The sequence below is a fragment of the Phyllostomus discolor genome, chromosome 13 (genome assembly GCF_004126475.2).
Source record: "Phyllostomus discolor isolate MPI-MPIP mPhyDis1 chromosome 13, mPhyDis1.pri.v3, whole genome shotgun sequence".
Taxonomy (NCBI): domain Eukaryota; kingdom Metazoa; phylum Chordata; class Mammalia; order Chiroptera; family Phyllostomidae; genus Phyllostomus; species Phyllostomus discolor.
The window spans coordinates 51,356,808-51,381,859 of NC_040915.2; the positions used below are offsets into that span (position 1 = coordinate 51,356,808).

Here is a 25,052-nt window from a genome sequence, read left to right on the forward strand (position 1 = left end):
ACTGCGCAGGCGCAGCGTCTGGCACCGCCTCTGCGCAGCCGCAGCCCGAGTCAGCCGCGCCCTCTCCGCGCCGGCGCACCGCGCGTGCGCTCTGGCAGTTGTGCGGGCGCGGGCCAGTTTGCCCACTGCCTTCTCGGTGGTCATTGCAGCCGCTGCCCGCGGCCCTGGGACCTCGGACAGCTGAGTTGCTCTCGAACTCTAACTGAAAAAAGCCAAGAGTGCCGGTGAAGCCGGCAGTGGTCCGGGACGGACTCGCTCCTTCACCTTCAAGCCCCGCAAGTGCTGCGGAGAAGAAAAGACGGGCGCGCAGTGACCGTGGGGGCGGGGCATACGCAGAGCTTTCGGTTCCACGAGAACCAAGTCTCGGATTCTCCGCCTCTTTTCTGCATCGACACCGCCCCCGGGTGCTGGCGCCAGCCCCCACCTTGTCCTGAGCCTGTGGACTGGACGCCCCAAACGGTTGGTGGCTGCTCAATTTTACAGGACAGGAATCGCCTGTCGGAGCTTAGCGGGTTAGGAGTGTGGCCTTTGAGGTTAGCTCTGCGTGGAAATCAGATCCTCGCCCTGTGACGTCTGGAACCTGGGTTGCCTTTTTGGTAATAATGGGGAGAATAGTTCGATTCAGAATCCCGTCCACCTTGACGCTGTGTCTGGGAGATTAATGACCCGGTGTGTAAGATGCAGCCCGAGACCGAAAGCAGCAGCTCCCTGGCCTTGCGTTCCACACCACCTCCAGGTAGATACACCGCTTAGAGTTGTAGGGTTAGGAAGATCTGGGCCGTCAGAAGTTAGGACGTATTCGCTTTATCATCAGCCCCTTTTTTGACAGTTTTAGAGTAAGTTCCCACCTGTCCTAAAAATAGGATGTTCCTACTGTCATCCTCATTATCTAAATGCAGAAATTTGTAAGTAACCTGTCCCTTTCCAGTCAAGAACCTGTTAGATATTCCTACTTTATCATACTTATTTTTAAGTTTTGACTACAAAAAGTAGTGCTCGTGGTTTTAAAAAAAAATGTACAGAAGTTTACCAGAAAATACAAGTTACTATTTTTTCTTCAGACCCAGTTGTCACAGGTAATCTCTTGATGTTTCTTGGATACCTTAAAATGCTTAAATAAATGTTGAACAAATATGTGTCCTTCAAAGAGTTTTCTATTCCTATGCAAATACGTACATGTGCATGTTTGGTTGCCTTTTTTTTTAATTTTAGGGAGACAGAAACCAATTTGTTGTTCCAGTCATTTATGCATCCATTGGTTGTTTCTTGTGTGTGCCCTGACCAGGGATCCAGCCTGCAACCTTGGCATATTAGGCTGATACTCCAACCATCTTGAGCTACCCAACCAGGGCCACCTTTTCTCTTTAACAATATACTTAGACTTTTATTATTGAACTTAGACATTTTATTATTAATGCCTTATAGTACTCCTTATGGTGGTACTATAATTTTACCACTCTGCTGTTGATAGGCATTAGTGTTTATAATTTTTTTAGTGCAACAATGTTGCAGGGAAGATCCTTTTGTTTGTTTATTGATTTGGGGGAAGAGAGAATCATTATCAGTTTGTTACTCCAGTTATTTATGCATTCATTGGTTGCTTACTGTATGTGCTCTGACCAGAGACTGAACTTGAAAACTTGGCTTATAGGGTTGGCGCTCTAACCAACTGAGCTACCCAGCCAGCACACGGAGTGTCTGAGTCAGGCTTTCAGTTGTTTTTTTCAGGAGCTGAGCATCTGTACGGTGATGTCAAAAGAACATGGAATCTGAAGGTGCTAGCTGGGAGAAGAGCTGCTCACATGACCACTGAGAAATGGTCCTTGTTAGTCTGGGAAAGGTTCGTGGGATCCCGTTGGATCCAGCCATTTTATTTAGGAAGTGGAAGGGAAGCAGGAAGCCTCCGTGTAGCCGCCGGGCAAGCACACCCAACCCTGACCAGCCAGTGAGGCAGGAGACCCCTTCCAACCATCTTCTTCACCTGCTGTGGAGTCAGAGAGACTTTGGTTTGTACGCTGACTTTGAAATCCTGGCTCCACCCCTTAAAAGCTCTGAGCTTTTGGAGAGGTCACATCACAACGTCTCAGAACCCCAAGTTCCACATGGGATACTTGTGAGGATTAGAGCTATATTTGTAAGTCACCTGGCACCTATGGGCATAGTATTTCGTTTAACTGCCCTTCGCAGAAAGTGTGTTTTTTACAAATTGACGGCAAGACCGTCCACCAGCAAAAGGATTATGATTTACTGAAAGCTCAGATGATAATATTTTTTAGTAATGACGTATTTTTGAGACATAATGCTGTTGCACTCTTTAATAGACTACAGTGTAATGCAAACATAACTTTTACGTGACACTGGTAAACCACAAAATTCATGCGACTGCCTTTATTGTGATACTCGCTTTATATTGCGGTGGTGTGGGCTGAACCCACAGGATCTCCAAGGGAAGCCTGTTTAGGCATGTGCTTCCCTTGTAACTAGTGCTGTTAACTAAGGTCACCGCACACTCGTGACTCATGCATACTTCCAGCTGTTTCTGATTGGAGACGAGTGCACATTGCCAAGGCAGCCTCCTGACATCAGGGCTGCAGGACGCCTTTGAGAAGTAGGGCAGGCCTGGCCATCCTGAAGACCGCCAGATTCCTGACTTGCCTGCATGCGTATTCTGGACAGCAACAAGAGTAATTCCTTCAGTTACTCAGAAACTAATTTAATGAGTGCTCTTTGTTCATGACATGCCACAGATGGTAGAAGAGAGCCTTTTCCCTCCAGGAGCTTACCATCTCATCAGAATAAGATACTCATGAGGAATGAAAAATACAAGGCAATGCAATAGATAAAATAGCTGTCGAATAAGCAGTCTAGACTTCAGAGGAGGAGCGCTATCACTTTGAGCGAGATTGATGGGGAAGAGGGTTCCTGATGGAATTTAGAGAGCTCTGAATGACAGGTGTATTAAACAGCCACTGTCACAGCCTGTGCAAATCATCAATTTTAGCTTTGAGGGGGAATTCCCTATAGGCCAGGATATGTGCTTGGCATCCCCAAAATGAAGCTCTGATTACATTTCCTGTAGAAACACTATTTTACATTCATTTAAACTACAGTTTAGGCCTGGCTGGTGTGGCTCGGTAGATTGAGTGCTGGCCTATGAACCAAAGGTTCGCTGGTTTGATTCCTGGTCGGGGCACGTGCCTGGGTTGCAGGCTGGGTCCCCAGTACAGGGTGAGTGAGAGGCAACCACACACTGATGTTTCTCTCCCTCTCTTACCCCTTCTCTTCCCCTCTCTAAAAAAATAAATAAAATCCTACAGTTTAATGAATGGAGCAATGTTTTGGTACATACATAAATAAATAGGAGATATATATATATATAAAAACTTCATGACCCGAGGTAAGGCCCAGTATGTACTGCTGATGAGAAACTTTGTTCCACTGTTCTGAACAGCTAACTTACAAATGAGCTTTTGCAACCCCACCTGTCGATACATTAGAAACCACACTGGGGAGGCACGGAAAGTTTTTGAGCAGAGAAGCACCATAAAAATGTTATTTTAGGAAAGTAATCTGGTGAAAGCACGCAGGATGGATTTCAGCTGCAGAACTTTTAAGGTTATTGCTGAAGCAGGTGTGAGGTAACAGCAGGAAGGGGCAGATGCAGAGGCAATATGCAAACAGTATCAAGCAAAGCAGTACTTAAAAAAAATCACATGCCTGGCAACTCACTCGCTAATTCAGTGAATACCGTGTGCTTACGTGGTGCCAGGCGCTGTGCTAGACACTCAGGGTGTCAGATGAGCAAAACAAAGCCCCGTCCTCATGAAGCTTGTGGTTCCTTCAACAAATATCCGGGGGCTTCCTGTGTGCCAGACACTGGGCTGGGGGTTTAGCAGTAAATAGAACTGAAATCTCTAATTGCACGGAGCTTACGTTCTGGTAGAGAATGCAAATAAACGTGTGCCTGAATTTTAAAAGGAAAGTAAGGGGGACAGGAGTTTGCAGAGGTTTATAGGGACAGTGACACTGTGGAGGTGGTGGGTATATACTGTTCATCCATGAAGTTTGGCAGTGAATGAAAAGAGCAAAAGAACAGTGGTGTTGAGTGAAGAATTTCTCAGGATAGCAGAGGCAGAGGGTTAGCAGCCAGCAAACGGTCAAGACTGAGCAGCAAGGGCTGGAGACGGGTTGAGGGCACCTGGAAGGGCTTAGCTGGTGAAGAGGAGCATCTGGGAGCGCAGTGTCGCCAGTGGGGCGGCTAAGAGGCGGAGGAGAAGGGAGCCTCCAGCTGAGGCCGTGGGGCCAAGGCCAGCAGTCCCTGGAGGGTAGCAGTGGGGGTAAGGGGCAGCACGGCCGGGGCCTGGAGGGACCTGCGAAACCCAGGTTTCAGATGGGTCAGCAGTGGATTCTGAAGTCCCTGAGAATAAGTAGCAAGAAAGGAAGCACATGTTGCAATCCTAGAAGAAGGCAGAGGGGCACATAAATGGGAATTTAGAGAGGGCAAGTGAAGTGAATGGCAGGGACTTGAAATGAGCCAAGATGGGGCACTGTCCAACATGCTGGCCCAGGAGGGCAGGAACACAGGAAACAGCACCGGGGTCTCCTTTGACGGAACCGTAAACCGGCCCTTCATCCCACACCTGCATGGCTAATGCCACACCTAGAGACGTGGCAGCGGCCTTGCCCTGCCCTTAGGTAGAGGTCTCAAAATCAAGTGGACATTAAGTACCTTGACTGTGGGGATCACCCTGGTATCCTCTGGGGCCCTAACACATGGTAGGCACTTGGGTGCCTACTGAATTAAAGTGAAGCCACACAGCACGTGAAGAATCAGAAGGAATATCAGAAATAATGTGGTGGAACCCTCTCAAGGTTGCTTTACGTGGGGAATGGGCCAAATCTGGGAGCTAAACACCCCCACTCCCACCAAACTCTTCAATGCATCCCCTCATCTTTTAAATCAGATCAGTGGCTCTCCAAGTACGGCCCGGGGACGCTGGGGCTCCCTAAGCCCTCTCTCAAAGAGTCAGTGAGGTCAGAACACTGAGATGGCATCTGCCTTTCCCACTCGCTCACTTACGCGTCTGCCCTGGGGTGTTCCAGAGCCCACGTGGCATGTGACACGGAGCAGACGGACTGCAGGAGCGGGCTCAGCAACTGGACCCCAAACAGACGTGCGGAAATGGGAAACCATGCCCATCTCACTAAAGTGGTCTTTGTTTTGGAAAACAAGTTACATTGGTCATGGACAGTTTTTCGTACAAACAGGTAACGGATTTATCATTTTTAAATGAATAAAACTTTTAAAGTTGACCAGTTTGGATGCCTAACACGGGGTCCTCAATAATTTTTCTAAGTGTAACGGGGCCCTGGGGTCGGTGTTCGAGAAACGCTGGATTAGATTCAGCTGCACCCCAGCTGCCCACCTCCCTTTTTTATGGGAATCTGCACGGTCAGAAGGGTCTCCTCCAGCCTGTGGCCGGGCGCCACCTCCCAGCAGCACCGGAAAGTGCCTGGTGTGTCCCACCCAAAGTCCCACCGCAGTGGTGGCCCTTGGACCAGTTGCCTGAGCTTTGCCACCTCTTCCGAGTTGCCTGAGCTTTGCCACCTCCAACACTGCCCACCCCACTGCAGGCTGCAGGGGACCTCCTATCAGAACCAAGGGGCAGCTGGGGACCACCCAGGGAAGTGGCTGGGCTCAACCTGTTATGGGAAGTGGAATCCAGTCACTCCGCAGAGCTGCATGCCAAGAACTTGGTTACGTTCTTTTGTTAAATTAATTCACCTTCCCAAAATTATTTTTATAGAAAGGCCCTGGGGCTTGGTGACCAGAATATCAAGAAATATGGGTTTTTCCGGTTAGGCAGCCAACTAACTGGCTGCACAACCTCAGAGATTCTCCTTCCCATCTGCACCTCTACCTTCCCCCTCAGAAAACCAGGACCAGCTCCTCCGGCCTCCCCCACGGGTGTGCCAGAGCACAGCTCCGAAGGCCACGGCGCAGCTTCCCCGCCCGGGCACGGAGGACAGGGCCCGCCGTGCGCGCTCACGGGGTGTTCCCGACCCTCAAACCCGGTGACTGCCGCTCCTCGGAGAAACGTTTCTGTTAGGGCTTCAAACTTCAGGCTCAAAAAGTCACCAACACAGCTGCAAACCCTGGGCCCAGCAGGTTCACCCCAACGACGACAAGAGGGCTGTCCCGGTGACACGCCCCGGGTGGGAACAGGCGCCCGGCTGGTGTCCCATTTCTCTCTGCTGACACCTCACACGACTCGCAGCAGCTGCGAACGTGCACCTGTGTGTCCCGGCCCGGGCAGCGTGCATCGTCACTCGCCGCAGGCAGGCCTGTGAGACCGGACCGTCACCGTGCAGACACGTGACACAAGGACGCCCCGGGAACACACTGGGGGTCACGTGGGTGACCCCAAAGTGGCAAAGCTGAGGTTCAAACCTGACCTCAGAATCCGTGCGGCTCCGCCACACACAGTACGCTGTACTAGGACTCGAAAGCGCTACCCGCATTTCCTCAAAAATATTTAGGACCTAGATCTTTTAGGTTTGGCTGCTTATTTCTCCCCATTCGAATTTAGAAAGGCTCGAAGGCAGTCTAAGACACATCCACACAGGCCCATACTTATATATGAAAAACACTCCTAACTGCCAACTTGTTTCAACATCTGCCCTCAGTAAAGTGTCTCCAAGTCCCTGCAAATAAAAGAGTCCCTCCGGCATGTCCTCTGCCACTCTCCTGAGCCCCTGGCACCACGGCAGTGTGACCGGGCAGCTTAACCTGTGGGTTTGGTTCCCAGAAGGGGTGTGACGTGTCATGCTTTCCCACATTTTAAAATAACCTCGACGCTCAGGATCCCCGAGGTTCCGAGGGTGAGAGGAAGGACTGAGAATGCTGTCCCGCCTCCCCGGGCTGGCCAAGGGCCTGCCCTATCGTTGCCTTTCAGGGCCATGGCAGAGAAGGAGGGGCACCCTCTCTCCGGGGGGCCACTGAAAGTCTTGAGACAATAAATGTCTCTTCTAAAGACCTTCCTGGCGAGTGTCCGGGGAACGGGGTGAGGTGTTGCCGACCAGGCTGCAGAGCAGCTGGGCAAGGCCTGGGGTGGAGGAGCCGATGGCCGGCCATCCGGAGCAGTGGCAGGGTGGCAGCCGCTGGGCGCTGGCTGCCAGGGAGTGCTCCGGGACAGAAAAGGCTCAGAAACACTGTTCCTATGAATGAGCAAGGCTCCTGCCTCACCAGCCAGCACGGAAGGAAGAGCAAGGCTGAGGATCTGAGCTATGGAGGCGGACTGCCGTTTATTAGCCACGTGACCCTGGGCAAGTGACTTCTCTGTGCCTCAGTTTCCTCTGGGAAACACTAGTAACGAGACAACCCACCTCATAGGCTGAGAAGATTAAATGAAAAAATGCCAAATGTCATCTGTTACAATTACTATTAACCCCTAAAGGGCAACTTGGAGAACAGAGATTTTGAGAGAGCTTCCATTCCCAATTCCCCATTTATAGGTGACAAAACCGGCCGACGCGGCTGGCAGGCTTGCCCGAGGTTGCACAGCCACACCAACCACCAGGGCGGACAGCGCTGCTTCTGGCGCCAGTTCCTCCGGGGTGTTCAGTCTGAGCCGACCATGCCTCTCCGTCAGCTCCACGGTCAGGACCGGGACAGCCCTTCAGAGCTCCCTCCCTGGGGGCCCGCATGCCCCTCCACACTCAGGAGTGAGACTCGCCGTGCTCTGGAGCCTCGAGTCGCCCGCCCGCCCACCCTGAACAGAGGGCACTTGTCCGCCTCCAGTTTCTGGAACTGGAACCTGCTGTTTTCCCTTCAGATTTGGTGGAATGTCTCCCACCTCTAAGGACCTCAGGGGCCCCTCCCAATGTCAGAGTGTGGGCTGAACACCAGAGGTGGACCCGGCATCAGTGCGAAGACCCCACAGGAAACACCAAAGACCACCACAGGGGCTTAGCAGAGGTTCCCAGCTTACAGCCCCTCACCCAGAAACCTCACCTACCTCCCCGTGGCTAACCGGCAGCGCCGGCCACATGTGCAGACAGCCTGCTGGACGTATGCCCCAGGCAGCCGGGAAGACGCCGATGACTGCATCCCAGAAGCGGGGAACAGTTACAGTTGCCATGACTACCAAAAGCTGAAACCACTGGCCGCTTTGGCTATGGAGACTGTGGAGACTCGGCTGACCTCTCAAGGTCCCTTCCAGCGCTGGGACTCTACAGTTACACTGAGCCAGCTGAGACCAGGTCTGCTGCAAGAAAATAGAAAGTCCTGTGACATGCAAGGCGTAGGCATCGAAAGCAAGGATTTCATCAGAAATATCTTAAGAGGTCACCTCGTCTATCTATCAGAAGTGCTGAGTCACAGGCCTTTCTACCTCTGCCACATTATTAACAAGCAAGGCCTGGCTGTTTCTGGTGTAGCACTCTCTGGACCTTTGCAAAAGGGAGTTCACTACCTCCACGTTTGACGTTTCCTCCTTTTGCAGCTCTGATCCGTAATTTTAATAGAGGTTTATTTCACACTGTGACCAGGGAAAACGGCCCAGAAACACTTGCGTCACTAAGCCCAGCAGGGTGTGTGCCACCAGACAGGACGCAGGGATCACGAGCCTTCTAAGAACCAGGAGGAAGGAAGTCATTCATAAAGGAGCAGATGCTGAGCTGCCACTCTGACTTCCCCTGCAAGTCCTCCGCCCGCAGGAGCGGGGTTCCCGCTCCACAGAGGAAACAGGGAGCTCTTTAAAGCCTGGCTGCAGAAGCTCCCCACGTCCCTGTGTCAGGACAGAGCAGGGAGTGGCTCATTCCCCACTCCAGGTAAGGTCGCAGGCCTGGCCGCACAGCTTTCCAGACCGGACCCCAGGACAGAGGAGTCTACAGACACCTATGCCACTTCCGACAGGAAGAGAGCACACCCAGAGGCAGAGTGTTGCGGCCGCTTCATGCAACAGCCGCCAGCCTGCCTTATCCCAGATGCAGGAGGCTTCGTGTTTAACGGGTGTCCGGAGAGTTTTAAAAATCGGCTTATGTCAAGATTTAATCAAAGCCTTTATTAAACATTCCTCCTTCAAACAACCTGCCTTTAAACCTGTCACCCTTCCCCGACCTGTGAACTCCAAGGCGTCATGAGTATCGTGTTCACCCGACAGGGGTCAGATCTACTTGGGCCACACAACACGGAAAAGCCACACCAAGACACACCACGCTGGGCAAGCCGACGCAGTCCGGCGCCCCACTCAGGCCCTGGGCCACAGGCTGGCAGCGCCGGCTCTGGAACCAGAGCTGCTCGAACCCAGAAGCAGCAGCCGAGGCCTGACCGGCCGTGCTGCCCTGGACGACCGGCCCTGGGCCTCCGTCTGGGGAGGCTCGCGCCCGAGCACTTTCCTCTCCGGAGGGGCGGGAGGGCGGTGGAGGAGGCGTCTTCAGTCGCGTGTGGGTTTGATTTAAGGCTTTGGCTGCGGTCTGTTGATGTAGTAAAATACTCTCTGGGAGTGCCATCTCCGAAGCTCCCCGCTGGAACAGGCGTGTTTTCAAGAATGAAAACACCGCATGAAGAGGTGGAGCCGAGATGCTCCCGGGGCCCAGGCCCCTCAGGTCAGGATGGTGTCGTCCACTGGCTCCGTGGAGTCGGCCTGGCTGGCCAGCTTCTTCAGCGACCTTCGGTTGCACTCGTTCAGCATCTCCAAGCTGGCCCCGTCCAGGATCTTGGAGAGGGACTGTGGAAAAGACGGAAACGAGGGGGCAGAGTCAGAAAACAAGGCTTCAGGTTTCTCCGACCGAAGACTGAAATGAGTGTTAACCTCAGAGCCAGAGCCAGAGCCAGAGGGCGACCTGGCCAAGTCCGATCACCTGGCTCCAGGGAAGGCCAAGACCACCACTCGCTGCACAGCACGCTGGCAGTGGCTTGGGCCTGCAGCGCTCTGACCATGGCCCAGGCTCGGGGCTCAGTGAACTTTGACGGGCAGCCCGGCCAGCACATGTTTCACAGGTTTGGGTGCCACATGACATTTGATCAGAAAAAAATGGCTCTGTTGCCAAAACAGGAAGAGAGGACTGTTTCCGGGCACTAGACCAGCCACCCGGTCACGGTCGGACCCCCCACACTCACACACACAGGGGCGCACGGAAGAGCAGGGCGTTTAACACTGTCCCGCAGGAGACCTGCAGGACGAGCCCCCACAGCCTGCCCTGGGGGGCGCTCCAGTCCCAGGCTCCCACCTGAAACACCTCTTCGCCCTGCCTCATCTTGAGGAGGTTGACGATCGCCTGGTCGCTGTAGGCCCTGACGACGGTGTTCTTATCCTTGGTGTTGTCGAGAAGAGCCTTGAGGATGGGTTTGATGGCTTGGGGGTCCAGGGGAGGCAGCGGGTCCTTATTTGCCCACCAGATCATCTTCTCGGCCACCAGCCTGATGTCGCTGGACGGGTTCTGCAGACACTGCGAAGAGGCGCACAGGCTGTTTCAGGCAGGCACGTCTGGTCTGTTTCTCAAAGAAGCCCCCGTTCCCCCCCGACACTCTCTCCATCACGGAGACTGGCCCCACTGCTCCCTTTCGATGCCTCCCCTCGCGTGGGAAGGTGACAGGGTGGGATGCTACTTCATCTCGTGCCACTCTCCCCGTGCTCGCTATTCTTGGCCTGCACCGGGCTTTCACTTCCTCAGACGCACCGTGCACCCTCCTGCCTCGGGCCTCTGCACTGGCGGGTCCCCTGCCTGGGACGTGCTTGCCCCAGATTCTCGCTTGGTGGGTTCCTCTGTGTCCACGCTTCCAGCCTCAGTCCAAACGCCAGCCTTCAGAGGTCTCTCCTGACGGCCCCATTTAGGTCAGCACACTCCCCCCGGCTCTCTGCGCACCCCCAACTCAAGATCTTGTCTGCCTGGTTTGTCTCTATCCTTCCGGGGTCCAGCCCAGCCTCGGGCACAGCAGGGCCTCAGTAAACAAATGCTGATGAAGAGCTTCCTTCAGGGAGATGTCTGCAGAGGCCCTGAAAACACTCAGCAGGGATCTGGGGGTCTGCAGGGTGGGGGCCTCCACCCTTGGGGACCTCACTCACTGCTCAAAGCGAGGTCCGTGCACCAGCAAACCGCCACGGCCTGGGGACTGGCCAGAGGCAGAATCTCAAGCCTGGTCACATCTCTTAAGTCGCAGGTTCTGGTCCTGACTCGTGCGTGCAGTAACGTTTGAGAAGCGCGCTGTGTTACACAGGCTGCGGGGGCCCCACTGTCTGGCTTCCCGGCGTGTATGCCCCACAGCAGCCACGCCAGCAGGTGCCACGCCCACTAAAGGGAGGCGCGTCCCTGGTTTTACAAAATCAGGGCGCCTAGGGAAAAGTGCTTAAAATACTGGCTCTTGACTGGGGTCACAGGCCTGTTTGAGAACCTGACAAAGGCTGGAGGAAATGCACACACAGCCAGTCTGTGTTCCATCCCTCAGGGCTCGGAGAGGTGCCTCGGGCTCCCCGGGGAGAAGTCCCCGGGGCACGGCCAGTCCAGGCGCTCACCTGCGGTGCTCTTGGGTCAGGGGCCCTCCCACAGGCCAGTGGGCCCCGCTCACCTTAACAAACAGGCTGGAGAGTTTGGCGGGCAACTGTCCTCCTGCCGTCTCAATGTGGTGCTTCATCAGGAAGCCCATGCCTCGGACCCCGCTCACCGCAATAGGGATCTGTGGAGGGAGGAGAGAGCTACAAAGGGCAGCCTCCTTCCTTCCTTGGAGCAGCAGGGCAAGGCACGACCCCGTTCCCCAGGACTCTCCGGGATCCCGGCTCTGCACCAGCAGCCACCCGACCCCACACCCAAGACTCCTCGACAACCCCCCGCCGACAGGCTGCCCTGGCCGGAGGCAGACGAGCAAAGTCCACGTCACTGGTCCCGGGAACAGGGCTCAGAGACTTTCTCCCTGGAAAGGACCCGTAGACGGTTCGACCCAAACCACTCGCTGTTTAGATGATGAAACTGGGGCCAGGGAGAGCAGTGACTGGTCCGAGGGCACAACAAGCTACCAACGGCAGAGGAGTCTGGCCGGGGGCGGGGCGGCCTGGTCTGGCTGCCGCGTAGCCTTACCCTGTCTGCCATGGCGTTGCTGAGGATCATGTCCTGAACTTCGCTGCTGTATTTGCCTGTGCAGAGTCTGCTGGGAGCCACACTCACAGCCACGGAGAGGGCCAGGCTCCGCCCGTGCCGAACCATCCAGTCGATGCCAGACACGTCCGCTGGGTGGAAGGACACAGTGGGGTCAACCGGCACTTAACAGCATGTCCCCTCCAAGCCCACGGGCCTGCCCCACCTCCGAGAGACTAGCGTGCCAACTCATCCTGGTGGGAACCCCGGTCCACACTGCACTCGGGCCTCCTTGCCCACAGTGGCACGTTAAGGAGAGGATCCCGCAAACCACTTCAGACTTCCAGCTGTGTCCTTCGAGCAGACACTCAGGGCTACAGGGGCACTAGAAACTTTTGTTTTAACAGCTGGAGTCCCAAGGAGAGGGCAGTCCAGCTGCCAGAACTCCCTCTGAGGGGAAGGGGAGACAGGTGTCCGCGGCTCTCTCCCAGGGCTGAGAGGCTCAACTGGGAAGCCACCCCGCAGTGCACAAAATACCTACCCAGCAAGCACTGCTGAAGAACGGCGCTCAGCTCCTCTTCGGTCAGGAAGGCACACAGCTCCCCGAGGCACCCAGCCGAGGAGATGCGGGTATTGTCCTGGCGGAGCAGAGAAGGGGCTGAAAGGTGGCGCCAGCCATCCCACCAGCTCCACCGTCACCCGGGTGACAGTGCCCAGGGCGGACAGCAGACCAGCAACTCAGGAGCTCGAGGTGCTGCCCTTTCTCCAGGCTCTGGTGCCCCTGCTGCCCGACCAGGGTGGCCACTCACTACAAATGCCACTGATGCGGAGTGAAAACTACTCACCCAACACCCTGCTTAACTATGAACCTCCAGGGTGGGCACCTGGTCATCACTGCCGTAACGGCAGTAACGACTATCTTTCCACAGCACCTCGCTTCTTAGGAAGTCTGCATGCCCCACACCATTATCTCAAGTACTATGAACAGCCCTGAGAGGCAGGGAGGGCCACAGAGAGGGGAGCCCCTGCCCACCCAGCTGGAGAACCCCTTGAGCTCTTTTCCCCCCCACAATCCTGGGTGTCCAGGGGGACTCGCTGCTCTCTATGTGGGTGTGCCACTGCCACCTATATTAGGGTTTGTCATAGAAAGTCACACTGAAGCCACTAGTCAACCCAGCATCTGAAGACAGGCCAAGGCCAAGCGTTTTCAGTTGAAATCGCAGTCAGACTCACACACGGCTCCTCCCCAGTCGGCTGACGACGGGACGCTGAGCGAGTGGACGTCAGGTTCTATGCCGCAGTAACAGCAAGTGCCAGCCTGACGCACCTCCCCCCACACCAACCACACCACCGACCAGCGACTCGACGACCCACGGGGAGGCTAATGCCGGGGTGGCCCCCTGAGTTGCCACTTTCGGCCCAGGGGAGGTTCTGAGTGGGAGGAGGGGGGTCTGTCGGCCAGCACTTTGGGCCCCCGAGCTCCGAGCGGAAGCCCAGGTGCCCAGGGGAGCTAAAGATGGCTCCTCCAACGCTCACGCTCTCCAACAGGATCTATTTTAAGCTCCATTGTGGTGAAATGCAAATTGGTTTAAATACTCACTTTTGCTTCCACTGTCTAGGGCCCTGTAAAACCCTGACAGACTGTGACTGAAAGAAGGTAGCCTCCCTGGGGAACCGCGGGGAAGGCGGGCTGCAGTCAGGGAGGCGGGGCTGGGGGTCAGACCAGACCCGAGGAGCCGTGACAGGTGCGGCGGTGGCAAGGGCCGGCCCGTGTGTGGGCGTGCAACGCAGTGCACGCGTGAACCCAAAGGCCATTCCCCAGAGACCAGCCCCACAGATCAAGTCCAGCCACACAGCAGAAGGGAGAGAGAACGTTCCTACCCACAGACGCAGCCCCTGCTGCACCTGCCACGGTGCTGTGCAGCCAGTGGGCCATTAACAAACGTTTCCAGACTGGGGAGGAAGGGCCGGCTACACCGACAGAACCGGGATAGGACCGGGAGTCACAGGGCTCCGGCTCTGGCTCCGACTCTGCCACGGGCTAGGGTGTGGGTGCGCCAGGCACGAGTCTCCCTCTCCCACAGAGCTCCGGCCTCCCACGGGGACAGACACCAGACACATTCTCCTGAAGGCTGTGACCACGCGTTAGTCAGCTCTGGGCTCAGCCCTTCTGCTCAGCAAGTGCTTTCCAAACCAATGAATGAACCTTTGTCTTACAAAGGGGGAAGCGAGGGGTGAGAGGGAGAGTGACCTGTTTACAATCGCAGAGCAAGCTCTCGAGCGACCTGAGACTCGAGGACCCTCCCTTCCCTCGTCCCTGTGTAAGACAGTGTCATCCTCAGTACTGCCGGCCTCGTGGCCCCCCACAACCACAGGCCAGAGAACCACAAAGGACGACGTGAACGTCAGGAATGGCGACGACTACGGACCCACTGGCAGCTGTACCGAGTGCGTCTAACGCGACGCAGAGCCGCCAGCCAGAGGACACAGCCCACCAGCCCCTGCAGCCGTACCTCGTCGTGTCCCAGCATGCTCAGCAGGAGGGAGATGATGTTCTTCCGGATGGCCGCGTCCACCTTGCCCCCTGCTCCCTGGATCACAAACCTCAGGGCCTGCAGCATGGTGTCCCTACAGAACCAATGCACCCTGCTGAGACCCCGGCTCTCCCTCACGACCGCTCCCGCCCCACAGGCCTGGCCTGGCCTGGCCACGGCACAGCCCTGCCGGCCCCTCACCTGACACCTGGGTCCTCCATGACACGGATTCCATTCAGCAGCTCTGTGAAGAGAGGGTCCACCTTGATGTGGATGGAAATGAGCTTCCCCAGCGCATCCGCGGCCTTCAGGCGCACGCCCCGGTTGGAGTCCTGCAGCGCTTTGGTGAACGTGGTCTGCAGCTGCGGCAGGAAGGGCTTCAGGGCGATCCCGACCTGGGAGGAAAACCCACCCCCGACAGCACGGCTGAGGCACGGCCCAGGCGTGCTGCAGGCACGGAAGTGCCGGCACACACCAGCAGGGGCTGGGAGCAGGTGTCCTGGAGGACAGGGTAAAGACGGGATCAAGTGCCATCACACACCAGCTGTCACACGCGGGCTGGGAACAGGTACCCCGTACACGGGAGAGCCCAGCGCAGGCAGGTCGTGCTCTGCCTCCTCTTGTTTTCAGCGCCCTTCACTGCACGGGGAAGAGTGGCGGGGGAGGAGAAAGAGCTGTCAGCTTGGCCCGGCGGAGACCTGCCCACGTGGGCCAGTGACTCGGAGCCTCTGTCTCCGGACACGTCACAGAGCAGGCAGGCAGGCAGGCGCTGTCTGCGCAGCTGAAGAACCGTCCTGGTCAGAGACGGGGGACGACCTGGGCGCACAAGGACGGTGCCATCTACCGAGCACCTGACATTTGCCCCCAGCACGGTCCCATGAAACAGACGACCTCTGAAAGGCATCCCTGTGCACATGTGCACCCCCCTCCTCCCACGGGAAATCCAGTGTAACCCCTGTCCATCTGCAGAAAAACAGGTACACTAGTGACAAAACGCAGACGCGTCCAAGACTAAGGGTTTCCTTATTGCTAAATGGGAAAGCCAGAACAGCTCCCTGCAGGCCTGCAAACCCCGGGGTCGGCCGGCTGCAGCCTGCTGGGAGGCGCACTGGAGCGGGGGCGGCAGGTACGTGAGGCGGGAGCCACCCGCCTACGAGTGGTGCCTCACCCGGGGCCTAAGGGACAAATTCCATGAGGGGCGGGCTCCACTTGTAGGCAAGAAGGCAAAGTGAAGATGATACCTAATTTTTAAAAAAGGGCTCAATTTTCTACAGATGGAGGCTACTGATGCTCACCATCCCATTTTTAGCTGGAAGTTGCTCCCCACACGTACCTCAAAAAGGAAAATAAAAAAATGCTAAAGATGTTAAATTCACTTTTGTTTCCCAACCTCAAGTTATTCATTATTTTTTATAATAAATCTTGGTTCTGTTTATCTTTTTTTACATCTAAAGGGCTTATAATTATTGCCCCCCAAAACATCGGAAATGGTTAATATTTTGGGTCTTTGCTTCTTACACTTTTGGCAAAAAGTAGAGTTACTTCAGCTGCTCTCCAAGTTCCTTTTCATTCTCTCATCAGATTCTACCTTTCCCTTCATGAGGAGGAAGAATGGAACAACAGTGAAAGCATACTTAAATAACGTTTTAGTTGTATTTACATGGCCCTGGATTTTTTCCTTTGAACCAGTAGATCTTCAAATAAGACCAATAAATGTGCACCGAGTGCTCAGAATGTGCCGGGCGTTACCTCCTCTGAGGCCCCGTCTCACGGCCCGGCGCGAGCAGGCAGCACCAGCGCTCTCACGCTGTCAGCGAGGACACAGGCTCAGTCAGAGGCTAAGGGCCTTCCCGAGGTCACTGCAGCCACACAGCCCTTCAGTGGCAGGCCTGTAGTTGAGCACTGTGACGTGTGAGTCTAGAATCCGAGCTCCTCACGCCCTCTGCTATGCCATTTCTCCACGATAAGCTGTCACTCTCTGCCACAGGACACCTTGGACCAGTCTCCTGCAGACAGATCTATCCTCCAAGGTCCAAAGGGACCAAGAGATTGAGCCCAGCAGTTGCTCACCTTGGCCAGCAAGAGGCTGAGGGTCTCGAGCAGAGCTGCCTTCACGTTCCAGCTGAACCGGTCCCCCAGGATGCGGATCAGGGGGCCGGTGATGCTGACCACGGAGGGCCTCAGGGCGTCGGCCGAGGTCAGGCGGATCACCAAGCCCAGAGCTTTGGCGGCTTCCTCCTTCTGCTCCGGGCTGCCAGTCAGGACCCCCTCCCGCAGCACTGGGAGAATGGACGTTACCCCCTGACAAGAGAATCACGCGTGAGAGTCGAGTCTCAAAGGCACTGGGCCCAGGCCTCTGAGAGTCCAAAGCAAGGCGCTCCCATCACCACCCTCTCTCTGCACAGCTCCACATGGGAGGCTGACACAGGCTGTTGGGATCCCAGCTGGGGAGGCTGCCAGCTGGGGAACAGCCTTGACTTGATGGTGACCAGAAAATAAGAGTCCCACCAGGCCTATCACACAGGCGCAGGCACTGCGGTCACCTTGGTGACTCACCCCACAGCTTAAACCGAAGGTGGCATGAACCCTGTCCCCATGACCACCACGGGGAAGGAACACACGGTCTGCGAACGTGAGGAAGAGCACCTGGTCCGCTGCCCAGTTGACACACGGCTGCCCCGGCTGCCCCTGGCCAACCCGGCCGAGGGTGAAGGCGGAGGGAGGCTGCGGGCCCCCGGCACCCCGCCCTCGGGCCCTGGCTCACCTTCTTGGGGAGGCAGAACCCGGGCACGTGTGCGCCTTTGCTCTCGTTCCCCACGAGCCGGATCTCCTTGTGGAGCTCTTCGATCAGCGCCAGCTGGTTGCCGGCATCCAGCTTCTGCGGGAAGCCAGGGCAGAGCAGAGAGGCTGTCAGAGCTCTGAGCACAGCCCTACTGAGACCACTTCGCAACAGCGTAGCAGGGGGGAGGGTGTGGGTGGGCGTGTGAAGGAGAGTGGCCGTGAACAGAGAGATACAGGAGCCAGGTAACAGCTACACGGGGGTCATTTTAAGAGTCTAGTCTCGTAGGCGTCTGGAACTGCCTACAGCCAAAAGCCAGTTGTGGGGCCAGCAGTGCCCTGACCTTGGTGATGGCGTTCAGCGCGTCCCAGCTCTCCTCCAGGACCACAGGGCTGGAGTCGTTGAAGAGGCGGATCAGGCCCGAGACCAGGCTCCGCAGGTGGCTGGTGTAGTCAGCCTTCGAGCGGGAGCAGTAGATGTTGAGGATGATGGCGGCGGCCTGCCTCATGCCCACCTCGGGGCAGCGGGTGGCTTCCAGCAGGTCCTCGATGATGATCCGGTGCCCGACCTCATCCTCCACCGAGAGGATCACGGCCTGGCAGTTGGCCATCTCCTGCAACCACAGGGGACGCTGGGCTGAGCACCACGAGGCCAGACGGGACTGCCGGGAACCGCCGGGAGCGGCCCTGACACTCACCAGCTGCTCGTCTGGAGTCCCTAGCTTCTCCTTCAGGGCCAGCATGACCGCGGGGAGGATCACACCAAGGTGACGGGTCAGGGCGTCACCCGCCACAGATGAGAGGAAGGCCAGCACCCGCGTATTGACGGGAGGGGTTGTCAGCTGTAGAGTGACAGATGCCGTCAACTCGAGGAACACCGCCCACGCCTGCTGCACTGGGCTCTGGGGGCGCACGTGCAGCCCCCCTGTGCTCAGGGCTCAGCGTCCGCTCCAGGGCGTCCTACGTCCTGCACCCACCACCCCCCTCCCCCCGTATCTGAGCTCCTCACAGGTCTCCACAGCAGGCCCGGGAACAATGAGGCGGCTATACCTTCTGGGCCAGAGGGGGACCGCCACCGGGTGGGAGTTACCTTGGGCACGAGGTAGGGCAGCACGACACGACTCTTGATGGCCATGACTTGCTTCAGGCCATCCAAGGCGTATTCTGACACCTTGTCGTCCTCCTACGGGGGGACAAGGGGCGACACTGAGGAGCTGGCTGCTGTCCCCACCTCTGCTGTCTGGACCAGCCACCACCGACTTCCTTCTCCACTCTCCTCCCTCCCGCACTGCACCCACACTGTCAAAGGAGAAGCACAGAGCCCCATCTGCTGCTACCACACCCACCCTGCCGGGGCCCACACCGCGGCTGCCTTGGCACCATGAGCCCCTTGTGCTTCGCTTCTACGGAGACGGTGAGAGCCAAGCTGGTGGGTGTGTGGCAGACCCACTCACCAGCTGCTTCAGCAGAAAGGGGAGGATGTCCTCCAGGGCCTGGTGGCCGATGGTGGAGTGCAGCTGCTCGAAGGTCTTGGCCGCCGCCTCTCGGACCTCCTCCAGAGGGTCGCACAAAGCCTTCCTCGCCGTGGGCACCAGGGACTCGGAAAAAAACAGCACCTGCAACAGCACGTGTGCTGCACCTGACGTGGTGGGGACGGGGGTGGGCAGGGGGGCAGGAAGGACAGCCAGAACCTCTGGCCCAGCTGGGCCACTCCCACTCCCAAGGCTTTTCCTTTAGCCTGGCTGTCTTAGGGGAAACGTTAAAATCTAAGACGGCGGAGAGGGTGTGTGATCCGCCTGTGAGGCGTCTAAACCCAGACTTCACAATCAGCAGCTGGGTTTCTAGGCTGAGGCCTCCAGACGCTCTCCGCCCCCTGCAGGAGCTCCAGTCCTGCCCAAAGCGAGGCTGCCCGGCGTCGCCTCTCCTCGCCCAGCTCATTTCTCGCCTGTCCTCTCGGAAAACTTCAAGTTCTTCTCCAAGTCACACTCAAAGACCTGCTCCTTTATGGAGCCCTGGGGCTATCGTGGGGCCAAAGACAGCTCTGTTTCCCTGGCAACCAGTTCCACCAGAGCAAAGCTGCCTGCGAACCAAAGGGCTGGTTACAGCTGGCCTGCCACTGGCAAGGCCTCCGTCTTTGGGGACTCAGTAGCTGCTCAAGGAATCACAACTCTCTGGTGACAGAACTGACTTGTATTCTTTGCCAAATGCAAATAAAACCCCCAAATGCAATACTTATACTGATACACACAGGACACAGATCCAGTAAATCCGATGAGGATGCCCTGGCTAAGCCACTGGCCACGTACTTACATTTCTGACCAGCCACCACGTCACCACTGTGGTGCCTGCCTCCCGACCGGGAGCCCGTGTACACACCCAACCCACCCTTCAGGAAGGTTTCAGGGATCAGTGACCTCAGACAGCAAGTAGGGTCAGTGAAAAGGACTCCCAAAGCCCCTGAACTACCACGGGAACAGTACCGTTGCTGGAGACGGTACACTCCCACCTGCCAGGTACTCCCCCTCATATACTCTACTCCTGAGAATGAGTGTACAGCCTTCCTGCCCCCACTGCTCCCCACCCCTCACACACAGGCACACCCCCCTTTGCCTGCACAGGGTACCGCATACTTCAACTGAACTGATACATTGACACAAGGGAATAATTGAGAGCAACCTCAAGAATGGTGAGGAAAAGACCGTCTGGGATTTCCGAAGGCCACTCAGAGCCTCGAAATCATTTAGTTCTCAGCCAGCAAGTCGGATAGGAAAGCTAAGGGGCAGGAAACTCTGGTCCGCATGGGCCCCGCCAGCTTGCCAGCAGTGCCCTCCGGAGTGAGGTGTGCATGTCCTCACTTGGCTGACGTGAAGTGTCCCTAGTGACGCAGCTCCTCCTGGACCCGCCCAGCAGCCCGGAGTCAGGTCACCTGCAGGTGCAAGGCCCGCGGCGCCCACGGAAGACACTCACAGCGTCCCGGCTGGTGGACTTCATGATCTCGCTCAGCCCGATGCACACGCCCTGCCTCTCGTCGCTCTTCGGAGACCTCAAGCCTTCCTCAAGGATGGGGATGATCTCAGGCAGGATTTTCTCCCCCAGCTTCCGCACGAGATCTCCTAATGTCCTCGCCGCAATCTGTCAGCAGAGATCAGACCAGGACATCAATTCCCTGCGAACTTCAGAACGAGGGCCCTGGAACCTCCTGGACTTTACCCGAGTCACTGATTGGACTTCCCCAAATGCTCTTACCCCTGCAGAGCCCCCACAACACCACACGATGAGAGGATCTGGGTGTCACACACACCTACACAACCTGAGGCAACAGCCGGCACCTCGCATGCGAACAGGAAATTCAGCATGTGCTCTCCAGTCAAGGGCCAGTTTCCCCGGACTGAGACCTGCAGCCTAGAAGTCACTTAACCCTGTGCCCTTGCTCAAGGGGAGCTGAACTTGGAACCAGCACTTTAGGGAAAAAACCATTTCCTCTGAGGTCTCATGCAAACCCTTCTTCAGAGCCAAATATTTAGTTTGTCTGCCAGGGATGGGGGCTGGGAGTGGGCCGAAGGGGACGGGCAGAAGCGAGCATTGGCGGGGCCGGCCCTTCCTCCCAACGAACACTGCCCCGCCCCCAGCCCAGCACGTCAGCCGCATCTCACACCATGCTCGCTCCTGCCTGCCTTCTCTCTCCAGACCTCAGCCCCTACAGTTGGCATGTTCCTGCCCACCGCAGGGCCTTTGCACATCCCGTCCTTGTATCTAAAGCACTACTTCCTCTGTTCGGAATAGTCCTTTATCACCTCCTCCCCTGACTACTGGTTACTAATCTTTCATCTTCAAGCACCACTTCTTCACAGAAGCCTTTCCTGACACCCAAGCTGGGTCAAATGTCCCTGTTATAAGCATTTGCAGCACCATGCAGCACTTGCCACAACTGCATAAAGCTCCTGTTTGTGTATTTGATTAACATCCATCTCATCTACCAGACTGTGCTCCAAGAGGACATGGAGTACGGCTGCCTCTCTTCTCCATTACATCCCCAGTCTTACAACCCTGCTTAGCAGATAACAGTTGCTTAATGAGCATTTGCTGAATGACCAAGTAAATAAACACGTGCTCCCTGTTAGACAGAAGACCCGAGGTGCTCTCCCAGTCTCTGCAGACCCGTCTTTCTAGCCTCTGAAAGGAGGCCTCAGGGGTTGCTAGGTCAAGTGTTGCCAGGGGTTGCTGAACGAGGCCCAGGAAACTCACCGTCCTCTTGTCCGCACACGTGCTGGCCAGGAAACCCAGCAGCAGCCCGAAGAGAGTGGGCAGGATCTCGCGCAGGGTGCGGGGAGTGTTGGAGACCACGATCTTCCAGACGTGCAGCGACGCTTGCCGCACGACCAGCTGGGTGTCCGAGCGGCCCATGTACAGCCCCGCCAGCACCCGGTTCCGCCGGTCCACCCCCAGGGCAGTGATGATGGCCTGCAGCCGGCGGAGAGCAACAGAGAACACGGGGCGGTGAAGCCCCCGCAGCGTGAGGGCCCAGCACGTGCCGGCCGCCGGCACGGCAAGGAGGACAGAGTCTAGGCACGCACCTTGTTGGACTGGGCCGTCCCAAAGTTATCGTCCTCGGAGGCAGTTTCCGTGGTCATCTTTCCGGTGACGCCCGAGATGTGGAACAGGAGGTCCCCGAGGAGCTGGACGGAGCTGAACCTGAGAGGGAAGCCAAACGCAGAGTCACACAGCGGCGAGGGGCAGTGCGGGGCCCAGCCAGGCAGCGGGCAGAGAGAGGCCGTGAGGAAGAGCACCGGAGACATTCACGGTGGCTACTCGGGGGGGGGGGGGCGGAGAAGTTACAGGCGATTGCCATTTCTTCACACCTTCCCATGAATTTTCCTGCCAAGTTTTCTACTAATGAACATTAGTAATGAAAAAGAATAAGTACTTTTCAAAAGAATACGTGAAAATGTCTATGATAAGTTACTTTAAAGAGAAAGACAGCACAGAGTGAAGCATTAGCAGGAGCCCAGGAAAGCTGACCACCTGGCCTGGAGGTGTCCAAAGAGGCCCAGAGGACAAACGGCATCTCTCTTCAACTTAAGTGAGGCTTAACGATCATAAAAAGTAACAGTCACAAACGTAGAATTCCAAAAATACAGAAAAATATAGAGTATGGGTAAACCATCACCCAAACCCCACTATGCAGGCAGCCACCCCAACACTCCAGTGACACCCTGTACATCCCCCAACAGTGACACGCCCTCCCCCCTGCCCCCCGCTCGGTGCGGGAAGCGAGCCCGCAGCTCGGGCGCCGCGGTCCCGGCAGCTGCGGGCCGAGGAGCTTGCTGCGCCAGCGGACAGCAGTCCTCACGCCATTCCATGTGACGGCTGATTACAGGTTCACAGTGTGGGTGTGCTGCGACTTTTTTAAGCCAACCTCCGATTCTTCAAGTGATAAACAATACTGCAACGGACCCCCTTCTAGCTACACCTTTAAACACTTGACCAAAGTTGTCCTTGAAATAAGTTCCCAGAAGAAAACTTTCCAGGTTAAAACGCATTTGCGTTTAAATTGTAATAGAACCGAAGGTCTGACTGAAGACAAGCTTTTACAGGAAGACTCTGAGTGAGGACATTGCTACAGGAAACGGGAGAATCGCCAGATGGTCAAAAGCAGAGATCTCCTTGGCGACACTTCGCTCTCTATTTCCCGGCAGAAGCTCCCCGAGTGCACAGCTGGGGCCCTGGGCCGTCCCGTCCCGCCTGAGCTCGCACCTTATCCTCCAGAGGTCGTCGAAGAGGCCCTGCTCCAGCTGGGGCAGCAGCAGGGCGATGGCCGTCTCGGCGTACATGGAGATGACCCGCTGGCCCGCGCGCAGGGCGGTGTCACGCACAAACTCGTTCTCGTCGGCAAGAGCCTGTGCACAGAGCGTGGGTCAGCCAGGGCTGCCTCCCCGAGGCGCCCAGACCCAAAAAGAAACGGGACTCCCTGGACAGCAGGGTGCGGACTCCCGCCACCAGCCCCAGTCGGCAGGCCGCCCTCGCTCGCCAGGAGGGCACACGCATCCCACCCTCCTCGGTACCCGTCTCCTGGGCCCGGCCACCAGTGCCTACTTTGAGGATACAGGGGATGATGGGCCCCACATAGGGAGTGAACTTGTCCCCGAAGGTGATGGGCAGGTAGTTGAACATCATGATGTAGCCATCTCGGACGTGGGGCGCGATGTCCACTTTGCTGGCTGTGGCCACAATCTCTGGCATCAGCTTCTCCAACTTCTCCACCCCCAAGCCAGCCATGACCTCGGCCAACCCTGCAACAGGAAGACAGAGTGAACCCACCGGATCCGAGGCCCCTAGCGGGCACTCCTGGGGCGGCCCCTGGGCCTGCGCCGGCCTCACCCTGTGCAGCGCCGGAGCGGTCCACGGAGCTCTGCTCATAGGTCAGCGTCTCCATCAGCCACGGCAGTAGGTCCTCAAAGCACGACTCCCCCATGCCCTTCACCATGGCCCCGAGCGCCTTTGCAGACACCGTCCGCACCTGTCAGGTAACCGAGAGCAGGCGTGGGGAGGAGCTGAGGGTTCGAAACTAGGTGACCAGGCAGGAGCAAGGAGGGGTCCCTCCGGTCTCCTTCCCTTTACCAAACACAAAAGCAGCTTACAGGAAACCCTCAGGAACCAATTTTCCTGGGGACCGGGCTGCAGTGACGAGCTCCTGCCCTCTCTCCTCCCAGACTCACCTCAGGGACAGGGTCCAGAAGAGAGGCCTTCAGGCCCGGCGTCACACTCGGCAGGTAAGGAGCCAAGTCCTGCAACAACACAGGCGTGACTCAGGGGGAGGCCGGACCTGCTTCCTCCAGGACCCGCTCGCTCTGCCAGGGGCACTGCACTCACGACGCTGCCGCTGGGAGCACTCGGCGGGGGCGCTCCCAGACAAGGCGGGGAAGGGCACTGCTGGCCCCTGGAAGGGCCCCGAGGCCCGTCTTCGAGAGGTCGGCAGAGCCGCCAGCTACAGCTCAGTGCTCTCACCCTCCTGCCCTTCTCTTAAAACCGAGGCCTGCCCCGCCTCTGGAATCTTCAGGAAACTATTTCTGGTGTTCTCCTTTCGGACTTGCATTATCATTTTCCCTTTGATTTTTTAACAAAGATGTTATTTATTTTTAGAGAGAGGACAAGGGAGGGAGAAAGAGAGAGAGAGATCATGCAAAACATCATCAATGTGCAAAACATCAATGAGTTGCCTCTCGCACACGCCCCAACCGGGCACCTGACCCACAACCCAGGCATGAGCCCTGACTGGGCATTGAACCAGCGACCTTTCAGTTTGGGGGATGACACCCAACCCACTGTGCCACACCAGTCAGGGCTCATCTTCCTTTTCTTCACCTTAAAAGGTTTACATCTCTTGATATAGCATTCAGCTTTAGGGAACAGTTTTAAATATAGAAAAAGCCTTATGTTCCTAACGGCAACATCTAAAATGCAAAAAACCCTGGATACTATGTGACCAATGATAGGATTATGTAACTTATAGTATATGAACTTGTTGGATACATAATTATTAAAAATCACTTTTGTGAATAACTCATTAAGCTTGGAAATAAGTTGATGTTCAAGAATATGACTTGTTTAATCCTCATCCCAGGATGTATTTACTGATTTTTAGAGAGGGGAAGGGAGGGGGAGAGAGAG

General features: G+C 56.5%; 1 protein-coding gene across 1 annotated transcript in view; it reads right to left on the reverse strand.

The window, feature by feature from the left end:
* Positions 1-9,044: 9,044 nt before the first annotated feature.
* The window catches only part of GCN1 (GCN1 activator of EIF2AK4), a 58,312-nt gene continuing 42,304 nt past the window's right edge, over positions 9,045-25,052 (reverse strand). The window contains exons 39-58 of the mRNA XM_028528847.1: positions 24,101-24,169; positions 23,763-23,901; positions 23,478-23,674; positions 23,139-23,281; positions 21,959-22,076; positions 21,630-21,845; positions 20,352-20,516; positions 18,839-19,000; positions 18,475-18,567; positions 18,083-18,226; positions 17,729-17,998; positions 17,371-17,484; positions 16,677-16,907; positions 14,808-15,001; positions 14,586-14,700; positions 12,614-12,710; positions 12,076-12,224; positions 11,570-11,677; positions 10,234-10,452; positions 9,045-9,731 (exon numbers count right to left, since the gene is read on the reverse strand). Coding sequence (XP_028384648.1) covers positions 9,606-9,731; positions 10,234-10,452; positions 11,570-11,677; positions 12,076-12,224; positions 12,614-12,710; positions 14,586-14,700; positions 14,808-15,001; positions 16,677-16,907; positions 17,371-17,484; positions 17,729-17,998; positions 18,083-18,226; positions 18,475-18,567; positions 18,839-19,000; positions 20,352-20,516; positions 21,630-21,845; positions 21,959-22,076; positions 23,139-23,281; positions 23,478-23,674; positions 23,763-23,901; positions 24,101-24,169 — 3,069 coding nt within the window. The 3' untranslated portion in view covers positions 9,045-9,605. The remainder of the gene's footprint in view (positions 9,732-10,233; positions 10,453-11,569; positions 11,678-12,075; positions 12,225-12,613; positions 12,711-14,585; positions 14,701-14,807; positions 15,002-16,676; positions 16,908-17,370; positions 17,485-17,728; positions 17,999-18,082; positions 18,227-18,474; positions 18,568-18,838; positions 19,001-20,351; positions 20,517-21,629; positions 21,846-21,958; positions 22,077-23,138; positions 23,282-23,477; positions 23,675-23,762; positions 23,902-24,100; positions 24,170-25,052) is intronic.